The 11,972-nt window shown below is 37.1% G+C and overlaps 1 protein-coding gene across 4 annotated transcripts in view; it reads left to right on the forward strand.

Moving 5' to 3' along the window:
• Window positions 1–825: 825 nt before the first annotated feature.
• The window catches only part of LOC111871969, a 42,577-nt gene continuing 31,430 nt past the window's right edge, over window positions 826–11,972 (forward strand). For 2 of the 4 annotated variants that reach the window (XM_033754525.1, XM_033754517.1), the window contains exons 1-4: window positions 826–968; window positions 1,118–1,211; window positions 1,339–1,555; window positions 3,905–3,994. In XM_033754525.1, the coding sequence (XP_033610416.1) occupies window positions 946–968; window positions 1,118–1,211; window positions 1,339–1,555; window positions 3,905–3,994 (424 nt within the window). In that variant the 5' untranslated portion in view covers window positions 826–945. Of the gene's footprint in view, window positions 969–1,114; window positions 1,212–1,338; window positions 1,556–3,904; window positions 3,995–11,972 lie in introns of all 4 variants that reach the window. The other 2 variants (XM_023865416.2, XM_033754521.1) reach the window with 2 other exon arrangements.

The following is an 11,972-nucleotide window of genomic DNA, read 5'->3' on the forward strand; positions in this document are numbered from 1 at the left end:
CCGTTCCCCTCTTAAGACCAGCTCGTCTCGAGTGGTTTCCTTTCAGCTCGCCTAGAAGATCCCGTTGCATCATATTCATTCGTCGCACATGCACTCTTCCTCGGGAGGCCGGTATTTCTACGTTACTGGTTCCTCCTCTACCCGTAGTTACTTTTTCCGCTTTGGAGGGGGCCTACCCCTCCATAAGGTCCAATTCTTGATCACTTCTTTCTGTGTTGCTCGCTGAATCATGGCCCTAGTGCGGTTTCTCCCAACGTTTTCCTTTTGCCGGTCCACGGCTGGTCGTCCACTTGCTGGCGAATCCCAATCTCTTGTGGGGTCTACAATTTTTCTGGGTGGTGTTCCTGAGGTTGTTCCTCCTGAGCCATGCCACTGTCGCACGGCGGGACACCATCCTGCCGGTTTTCTTCTGTCGTGCCACTTCCACACGTTACGTATTCATATTAATTGTCTGATATCAATCGTTTTTAAGGGGAATAACATTTTGGTGTGCCGTGTTGAGTCATGGATACTTCATGGTGTGCCGCAAGTAGAAAAAGGATGCGGAACACTGCACTAGACCACAAAGGCTGTCCAATATAATACAATTGTTCAATCTTATCGGAGGCTCAATGGTTTTTTTTACGCAGGCAGTGCCATTGTGTGGCATGAAGAATTAATGCGGCACTTGTGATCAGTGTGACTGCTCAATGAGAACGCATAGATCGAAGACTTGCGTAATAAAATCTTGATGCAGTCATTCTATAATCTTTGTTTGTCTGTGAGTTACGCACAATATCGTCCGATATCGTCCTTTTGTTTCATTCGTTCATGTTCTCTGTGGTCAGTGGTGTTCACTTTTGTTTCTGTGAGTGTTTCGGAGTAATATCGAATTAAACTTTGGTGCTGTAGGAACTTTTATGCTGGAGTTTTGGCTTAAAATAATATAAACTAGGAGAACAGTCAATGAGGTTCGTTTCGAGTGACATGTGAGATATTCATTATTGTTTGTAGCAATGTGTGGAAGGAGGTGTTCTGTGAAAGTCAGAATTGCGAGCTTGATTTAGTAAATGTCAACACTGACATAACCTTACGGGCTGTCATCTTATTTTAAATACGCATTTTTTTCTTTTAGTAGCGAAAACGGGGAGACTCAGAATGATACACTCACTGAATCAGACAAAATGGATATTAGTGAAGTGTCTGACCAAGTCTCGCCTCTAAGTGAGCAGGTAATTATATTTGTACATGCAGTTATGTGTGGATGTACATAACAAATAAAGTTAAGTTATAACAAGTTGATTTAGCATTCTGTCGCATTTTTGGCGTAAAATCAGTGTTTATATGCTTTGTTAACAGAGTCTTTCTGAGACAGTAGACAACCCAGCACCGAAAGATTCAGTGCCAGTTGGATTTGTATCTCTAGATAATGCATCAGCAGCAGTTTCACCCACTAGTACTAACACTACTACCACCGCTACAGCCAATACAGCAAGAGACAGGCTCGACTCTGCCTTAAGCCTTGAAGGATTTGACTTGGAGTTACCTACACTTGATACTTACCAAGAAGAATATGGTATGTTAACATTTGTTATGATTAGTAGTGCATTTCTAATTGCAAGTAAGTTAGTCCCAATGATCTTGCTTGTTGCCCTACGTTTATAACTATAGTACAGAATAAATTTGATGCAGTGTTCATGAGTGTACCTTGTGTGACCTCTACACACTCTGCTAAAGGCATCCCCTTTTGACTGCTTAGGTTTAATAATTGTAAATAACAATTAAATAACACATTAAGAGTCGGGTTAGGTTTGAATGGCTTGAATTTGGCTTAGTAACTATATGTAGAATTTAAATTGGAAGATAGTTTAGGCGGTTTAGAATGATTTATCTTGGGATTTGATTCTTTCGTCATAAACAAATATATGCTATCATATGAACTGGGTGGAGATTATATGTTCTGTACCATTCAGACTTTTCCTACATTGTTTCACTTTACTCTCTTATTTTTGAGGTTTCACAGAGGCCAAATTCTATTAAAGTAATAACAGTTAACAGTAAAATTAACTCTTGAACTTAATTACCAAGGGTGTGCATAGAATGGTTTTCTTTGGGGAAACCCCTGGCATTGAAGTACTTCCATGTTGTATTGTGGATTTCATTCAGCTAAAACGATGTTACAGTTGAGTGATTAGTGATTAGCATTCCCACTCTGTACTCAGAAGGTCTCTGGTTCTAATCTTGGCAAAGGTATTGACTATTCTGACTGAGATTTTTGTGGCTTTTGCTAGTCTCTTGTGGTAAATCCTGGAGTAGTGCCTTGAATTATGCCTCAACTGGTTCCACATTCTTTTAAAATCATTTTACAGCAGTATTCCTGTTATGTGTCAGTTTATAATCTGAGCTATTGAAATCATTGTTCAGTAAGCCATAAGTATAAATAATACAGGCTGCTTCCTTCATTTTGATACTGCACAGTTCAAAATGCAATTTTAAAAGAAACGCATGAACACTACACAGGTACCCAGTTTTTGCCGCAATACAATTCATAATGAGAATTTTGCAACATTTTCATAACAAATTGTCCATAGAAGAGAATGAAGGTAATTCACTCACTAATGATGTAGGCCAATTACTGCTGTAGAAACATGGAAGTTAAGTTTTATAACACATGAGCAGTGAATATAGTGGCTATTCATGAGCTGTGTGCACAATTTCTATGCAGAACTCATCACCACAGGAATGTTATGAAATATGCCATAGAACCTCTGGGTTGAATGGAGTCTTTTTGGAGCAGTCTAAGCATATGAAAATGGACACAGGATTTGGAAATCAAAAAGGATAAATTAGGCATGTGTGAGAGAGATAAGAAATTCATGCAATGTTTCGATCAGAAAACCTGAAGCAAAGGAACCATTTTGAAAACTTAGGCATAGATGGGGGGAAAATATAGGATAGTACTTACTTACTTACTCATGGAGCTGAGCCCTTCCTGAGGTGCCACCAATTCTGCAGCTATTCAAGAATTTTCCAGCATTTTATGGAACCCGAAGGTTCATTTCCCTTGTTCACAAGAGCCCTCCACTGGTCCCTATTCTGAGCCATATCAATCCAATCCATCCCATCCCACCCTCTCTCTTCATTTTAATATTGTCCACCCATCTACATCATGGTCTTCCCAGTGGTCTCTTTCCTTCTGGCTTTCCCACCAATATCCTATATGCATTCCTCTTCTCCCCCATTCATGCTACATGGCCTGTCCACCTCATCCTCCTTAACTTGATTATTCTAATTATAGTTGGAGAAGAGTACAAGTTAAGAAGCTATGGGACAGGACACGTATGTATAATGTAAAATATGAGGCACATTCATACATTTCATATGTGTGTGAAATTGATGAATGTGATGACTATGGCTTTACTCCTCTGCAACCCCTGTGTGCTCTCTTCACTGAGTGAGATACTGTGAAAAATGTATTTGGATCTTCATGTTAAGTGTCCATATTTTTGCCTGATTTTAAATAAAATTTAATTCTTCCAGCACATTTAGCAAAATTGTCAAATGTAAGCTGTACCAAAAGTCCATGTGGGAGCTGAGTTGTTGCATGTGGACAGACATGTGAGCAGGCAGGTAGGTATGCAGACAGAGAGACAGACATGACATGACATGATAAGTGATTTTTGCAGTGTTTGCAGAAACATTTTAAAAAATGGGTCATAAAGAAGTAGGATGAAGGGTGCTGTTCTGGATTTATCAAGTTCAGGATTGGGATCAGTGGCAGGCTGTTGTGAACATGGTAATGAATCTTCAGGTGCCAAAAGAAGTGGGGAATCTCTTGAGTTGCCGAGCAACAAAGAAGGAATGTGATCATTGGAGTCTGTGTATATAAAATCTTGTTTTGTTTCAAGTCTTGCTATTGTTGCAGTGGATTTTCCAAGCAGTCCAAAGCAGCTGAAAGAATGTTTAGAAGCACATGGTATGGCCATGCCACTTGAGAGAGATTCAGGAACTACTGGTTAGTATGTCCTTGTATGTTAATTTTATATGATGATATATGATATTGTATCACGTGTCAGAAGTCCCAAACTCTCAAACACTTTTTGTTTTTTGAGGTTCTCACAGTGGTGGTTATGAAGAGTTCTGTCTTCTGGGATAGAATGCCATGTAATCCATTGAAAGTCAACTGATGTGTCAGAGGAACATGTTGCCTCAATCTTCAGGGTTCAAGAATAAGCCAAACAAGGAACCAACATGAAAGTGGTGGCAGGCAGATTTTCAATGGGCTAGATAGCGTTATATCCCAGAAGACAGAATTCTTCTGTTTCCAAAATGTTTGTTATTATATTGTACTCTGTGTCCATAGAATTCTTTCAGTGTTTTTTTTTTCTCTGAAATACATAATATGTAGGAACTATGCTACCCTCAACACAACAGATATTTCAGTTATCACATTAGATCTTTATTACTGCAACATGTTTCGGTTATACATGACCATCATCGGGCAGAAATACATAATTATTGAAATATTGATGCGGATCCTTATCAGTGCAACGCGCCGTATTGAATATTAACATAAAAACTTTACCTCAGATAGGAGTATAGTTAAAAATAGCAAATACATGATTAAGAATAAAAAGATAGAAATAAATAAGGGTATACTATATATAAAATGTTGAAAATGTTATTAAAATATATTAAAGGTATATTAGAAGTATATAAAGTATATTAAAAGTTATTAAAAAAAAATATATATGTAGGTGGGTTAGGGGTCTGTATCCCAACTAAAATATTTTATTTTAAGGGGATATCCTGCTAGATATCCTGCTTTATAGAAATTGGGCGTGTATGTCGTGTAGATCTTTTTGCCAAAATTCTACATAATAAGCCCTGTATGTGAGGCCCAAAGAAATGTTTTTCAATCTGTAATAAATGAGTATCAGTCTGTTAGTGTTTTAATGTGTTATAACTTGACTATATAGTAATAAGTATCAATGACATGTTAATTACTTATGATTTGCAAGTTTGGTGGTATGCTGGTATTTGGTATGGTATTCCCACGCTATGTGTCATATATATCTGAAATCATGAAAAATGTATAGGTAAGTGTGTGTAATGATTAAAAATATAGGGCGTTTGTAAATATAGTGATATTACTTACGAAACGTTGCTCTGTGGCATATGTTTCTTGTCTGGGTGTATACACATTCGATGTGTTCTACACTGTGTGATGGTTTGACTTATATTGTTTGGGGACGATGGTGGTGAATTGAGCTTGGTGTGGAAGAAGAGAGGGGTGAGAAGAGGTTGGATATATGTTATGAGTGCATGTGTGTGTGTATGTGCATGTAAGAAGGGGGCGTGATGATGGGAATATGAGGGGATGGGAATGTTATTCAGATGTATTAATTGAAATTATTTATTATAAGGACAAAGAAAGGATTATGTGTATCTGTGTGTGTGGCGTTCATCTGTAGTTTCCTTCTGCTTTAGTCATATATATAAAATCAATCAAGTGTAGTAAGTAAATGGCCTTTCTTTGCTGTTTGTATCACTTCCATGGTTTCTTTGATTGTGCCATATGCGTGGCCCATGTCAAGTACATGTTTAGCATATTTTGATGTGTGTTTATTCGTTCTTATGGCTTGAATATGTTCTATATATCGATCTTTGAACGTATATGCCCAACATATCTCAAAGGACATTCATTACATTTTAGTTGGTATACACAGCATTTCTTGTATATATCTGTTATTTGTTTCTTTTGTTTTAAATGGCTCCCTGTGGTGTTCATTGTTTTGAATGCTATTCTAACATTGGTGTTCTTAAATGATTTTGTGATCATTCATGTTTTGGGGCCATAATATGTAAAGGTGGTCCATTTGTCCTTTTTTGTTTTTGTTATGTTACGCAAGTTTTGGGGGCTAGTATGTTGATTTATTACTGTGCTAGTTATGTGTTGTCGGTAATGGTTGTTGGCTAATATTTAGTTTATAGTACTTAATTCTGTTATTTTGTTTTCATAGGTACTTGGATATGTAGTCATGCAGTTGATCAAGTATGTTGTTGCTGAATTCTTATGTTCATTCAGGTCGCAGGAGTCGTGTATGATTAGGTCTGTGTTAGTGGGTTTTCTATAATATATGCCAAATGTTAATTTATTATGCTTCTTCCTAATGGTTAAATCTAGATAATTTAATGTGTTATCTATTTTGTTTTTCATGGTGAATTTTATATTTTGATGTATTTTATTAAATTTATTTAAGGTGTTTTCTATATTTGTTGTGTTTTTATTGTATATGATCAACATATCGTCGACATATCTGCAATAATCTACTATCTGGTGTTTATTCAAAATTCTGATAATTTTTGTGTGCTCCAAATATTGTACAAAAGTTTCAGCTAAGATAGCTGACGTCGGTGCGCCCATTGTAAGGCCTTTGTTCTGACTATAAAATTGGTCATTGAATTGCATGTAGTTATGTTAAAGAATGGTATTTAGAAGTATTCTCAAATCCTGTCCTTCACGTGTAGAAATTTCGTTATCATTATTGAGAATTCTGCTTACTAAGTTATTTATTTCATCAAATGGTATATTTTTATACATGTTTTTAATGTTGTAGGAACATAGTTTGGTTTTTTCCGTTTATTTGTAAGTTATTTATTTCTATATTTTTATTCTTAATCGTGTATTTGCTATGTCCATGGTTTATGCTAACCGTCTTACAGTGTATACACTTTTTCACCTTATTCTCCACTTCCACACAACATGTTTCAGCACTAATGTGCCATCCTCAGGTGTCTTTATGTACATTAAACTATTGTACTGCATGCCATGATGTCTTCATTCTAAAATGACTAAAATCTGTATTCGTCATATATGTCATATAGTCATTTTAGAATGAAGACATCATGGCATGCAGTACAATAGTTTAATGTACATAAAGACACCTGAGGATGGCACATTAGTGCTGAAACATGTTGTGTGGAAGTGGAGAATAAGGTGAAAAAGTGTATACACTGTAAGACGGTTAGCATAAACCATGGACATAGCAAATACNTTGCTATTTTTAACTATACTCCTATCTGAGGCAAAGTTTTGTGTTAATATTCAATGCGACGTGTTATGCTGATACGGATCCGTATCAGTATTTCAGTAACTATACGTATTCCTGCCTGATGATGGTCATGTATAACCGAAGCATGCTGCAGTAATAAAGATATAATGTAATAACTGAAATATTTGTTGTGTTGACAGTAGCATAGTTCCTACATATTATATATTGTCTGTGACACACAACAGGATGCAACCTCTGAAAGTAATGTTTTTCTCCAGTTCAAAATATGGACAAGCAGAAGCACTTACAGACATATAAGGTCATTTATCTGAAAGGTAACATTGTCCTGATGTTGGGAAAAGTAAACATTTTGTGACCACAGTTATGATGGCTGCTAAACTGTGCTGTTACTAGTAGTTACTATAGGATTCTGACGATGGTGTATAACACACAGAGATATTGGGTTTTCGGACTTTATCCATCGTCCTGGTTTTAAGATAACTAAGAAAAACATGACGTTTCAGAAACTGGATCTGTTTCCGTCCTCAGATGAAGGAAAACACATATTCTGTTGGGTCTCTTAGAAAATCGTCGAGTGATTGAGGCTAGCTCTTTCTAAGGGACCAACAGAATAGGTGTTTTCCCTCACCTAAGGATGGAAACAGATACAGTTTCTGAAACGTCGTGTTTTTCTTAGTTATCTTAAAACCAGGATGATGGATAAAGTCTGAAAACCCAATATCTCTCTGTGTTATTACTGATTACTGTACCTTTAACCTTTAACATACGTACTTTTAAATTGTCGGCTGTTAAATGGCCCTAAGTCTTTAACATTGCAGACTTTCAGAAAAAAAAAATGCATATTTTCCGTTCTATGCAACATCAGAATATGAACTAAAAAGAACCTGAAAGGCAATAAAATTTTCTACATATAGACAAAAGGGCAAGTTTTACAAATGAAAATTAACTGTGATTATTTTGTCATGAAATGCAAAATATAATCGTTATTAAATACGTTATGAAATTCTAAAGGACTTACCCATTATTTTTCTTCAACCTTGAATCGTGGTGTTGATGTAAATATGATGACACTATATACAATAATATTTGGTTCGGACTGTACACGGTTTGGACTGCGTCACTTCACAGCTTACACTCTGACGCGCGTGTGCCATTTCTCGAAGCAGTCTACCACACACAGCACAACATCACACTTTTTACAGCAGAAAAGCATGCTTCTGCTTTTCTTGTTTATAGAACAAACTCGACAACGTCTTTGTTTCCCCTTAGCTGGCCAGTGTTTTGAATGTTTCACCTCCAGTCAACTCATTTGGGCCCCAGATGAACTTGGCCTCCCCCGAGAAACGCCACTGACCGTGGTATTCGCCTCATGCGATTGAAGAATCAAATCACGCACCAAAATTTCGCGGAATTTTTTGTGCGTCATTTTTCCATCACATGAATTGTGTAACAGATAGGCATTGAGAACAGTTATGTCTAGGAGGTGGAAGAATAATTTCTTCATCCATTTCCATGTCCTCCGAGCAATGCCATAGCTGTTCACCATTCTATCAGATTTGTCCACAAAGCCCATGTGTGCATTGTAGTCTTCAATTACATGAGGTTTGGTAGCATGGCCAGATTCATCTCGGAAGTTTCCATCCGATGGAGGAGGGTGCATATTCATCAGAACATACACATCGCACTTGTCTTTCCAACGAACAACACTTAGATTCCCCTTCACTCTTGTCACAATGTTCCCTTTTTTCAATTTCAGCGAATTGGGCCGAATTTCTTATGGCATTCCACGCCTGTCATTGCAAACGGTGCCACATGAATTTATTTTACGCTCTAGAAGATCGTCATACAATGCAGGGGAACTGAAATAGCTGTCCATATAAAGTTTGTGTCCTGAGCCTTCTACTCTTCGAATAAGCTGGAGAACAATGCCATGGGTTGGTGTAATTTCTTCGGTTGCAAGTTGCCTTTGTTTCCCCAAATAAACAGTCATGTCATATGTATAGCCCAGAAAATCACAAAGCTTGTAAATTTTTATTCAAAATCTTTTATGTTTCTTGGGAATATACTGCCGAAAAACCACTCTTCCTTTGAACAGCACTATCACTTCATCAACAGCAAGATGTTCCGATGGATGGTAAAGTTCACAAAATTTGCTGTTAAGACTGTTGAAAATTTTTCAAATCTTCCAGAGCCTATCATACTCTGGGTCATCTCGATTTGGAGGAGCTTCATTATTCTCAAAATATGGAAGAAACAGTCGCGTACCATGGTGTTATGATAGAATGGAGTGTAGTACTGCTCATCTCTCGACCAATAATCTTTCAGGGTGTCCCGCTGATCATGGCCCATTTGAATTATTATGGCCAAAAATTTTGACATTTCTTCAATTGTGATGTCAGGCGGTTGAGTAGAAGGGCCTGGAGCATCTTGGCTTGCCAAAAATTGATGAAAATATCTGTTTGTTTCTTGTACCAAGATCTGGAATATATGATGGAAAAAGAGAATGAAAATGGAAAAGGGAGAGGACTGAGCATTTATATTGGGAACAGTGGATCTGTTTATTCCACTCGGAGGACCAGTGAAATCTAGTAGTTTTGGCGAATCCCCAGGTCTTCTATCGCGAAACCTGATCTCCATTTCCCCCGCCTCATTACTTGAGGATGATGATGATTATGATGACGACGACGACGATGATGACGACATATGCTTGTGAGGTTCAATGACCTCATCGAGTTCTTCCAACTCTTCATCAGATTCATCTTCCATCAATATTTCCTCAAGTTCTTCAGCATTGAGGAGTTTTGAGTATCGGGCTCGTGTTTGAGGTTCCATCTTGGGGGAGGGGGCTTCCAGCTAAATCCTATAATTTATGATTGAAAAAGTGAGACTGTTAGGAACACTCACAAAATTGTGATGCAAAGTAATTGCAATAGCAGTCGAAAAGTTACAGTCTGCCACTGATACCGAAAGTCACAGTGACGAAGATGTCTTTACGCACAAAGTAACACTGGCTCAGTGGGTTTATACCTCTTCCGAGATACACAATAAAAATGATATTCAAAGAAATATAGGAGTCTGACACTGACTTCCTAACTAATAACCAAATATTAGAAAATCCGCCACTGACGTCCTAACTGACAATTCAACGCTGCAAAACAATCCCTGAATTCGTCACCCTTCCTTGAAAGCTGTGGTAGCACTGATATGTAAGCGCCCATGAATATTTCCTCTAAGTCCTCAAAACAAAGCTGACCTCTATTGGCTCACCAGGTCATAAACAGTCATATCTAAACGTAAACGATTTCATTGTTCAGAGCTAACAAATAAACGTCTGAGATGAGGGTTCATGAGTTTATTTGGGTTTCAAACCCAAGGTCAAACTCTCAGCACTCACAAAGGAAGTACGTGGCTTGTCTCTAAAAATTATATCATTCGGCCAGTTCGGCTTGCTACTTGCTGCCAATAATTATAACATTCGGCCGTTAAAGGTTAACATCCTCTGCAAAAGCAGGCTGTCATGGTGGGTTGAGCATGTAGAATTAGAAGGCAGATATTATCATCATCATCATCATCATCATCATCATTATTATGCTTATTATTTTTATTAACAACATCAAGTGGATGCCAATTACTTTGACCTAACTTCTGCTTTCGACCTCGTTCCCCACTCCTTGCTTCTTCACAAACTGAGTGCCCTTGGATTTTCTGGTGGTTATGTAAACTGGATATGCAGTTACCTAACCAACTGACTGTCGCGGGTCTGTATTGGTAAAACTATTTCATCGCCTTTTGAAGCATTGTCAGGTGTTCCACAAGGATCTGTTCTTGGGCCTCTTGTCTTTTCAGTGTCTATATAAACGACTTGTGTGATTCAATTAAGCACTCTAGGTACCTACTCTTTGCAGATGATATTAAAATTTACTGTGATGTTAGCCCTCCTGAAGATTGTAATCATCTGCAATCTGACATAACTCTGTACATAGTTGGTGTGCATCGAACTGTTTGAAACTCAGCATTGACAAAACCAAAGTTATAACGTTCTCCAGGATAACTAACTTTTTGATATACGAGTACAAACTTTCTTCATTTCACTATAATTTGAACTTATTCAGTGAAAGACCTGGGAGTATATCTTGATTCTAAACTTCATTTTCATAATCATGTTAATTTTATATTTTCACACTGTATTAAGATGCTAGGTATAATTCGCAGTATCACCTTTAACTATTCAACTCTTGGATACATTTTCATATTATACTTTACTTTAGTTAGATCCAAGGTTGAATACGCTTCAGTAGTTTGGAATTCCATTACGTCAACTGATGCAAACAAACTAGAACGCATTCAGCAGAAGTTTACAGCTCTGTGCTTTAAACGTTTTTTCCTCAAGTTGATTAATGTTACGATTTTGCTTTAGAACAATTGAAATTGCACACCTTGCAAAAGAGGAGATATCACCATGATGCACTCTTCCTCTTCCAAGTTTATCGTGGTTCTGTACTTTGCCTTTCTGCTTTGGAAATTGCAGGCCTTCGGATCCCTGGTCAATATATCTGAGACTTTCCTAGGTTAAATGTCTGTTCTGTTAGTAAAAATTGGCCCTCTGCTAAATGTGCTTCTGCTGCTAATGTTGTTTGTAGGGAGGTTGAAGTCTTTGAACCAAAAACTCTTGTTGAAACATATTTTATACTGAAATAATTAAACTATTATTATTATCATAATTTTTATTAATTTCATTATTATTATTATTAGTATCTAGTTGCTAATAGTATTATCAACATTCATAATAATTCATAATTCATAAATGTATATATATATTTANGAATTATTATTATTATTATTGCTGCTTCTGTAATTGGCCTTGCGGCTGTTGACTCAGCACATAAATAATAAAGAATTGAATTGAATTGAATATAT

This window comes from Cryptotermes secundus, unplaced genomic scaffold (genome assembly GCF_002891405.2).
Source record: "Cryptotermes secundus unplaced genomic scaffold, Csec_1.0 scaffold641, whole genome shotgun sequence".
In the NCBI taxonomy this organism is placed as follows: Eukaryota; Metazoa; Arthropoda; class Insecta; order Blattodea; family Kalotermitidae; genus Cryptotermes; species Cryptotermes secundus.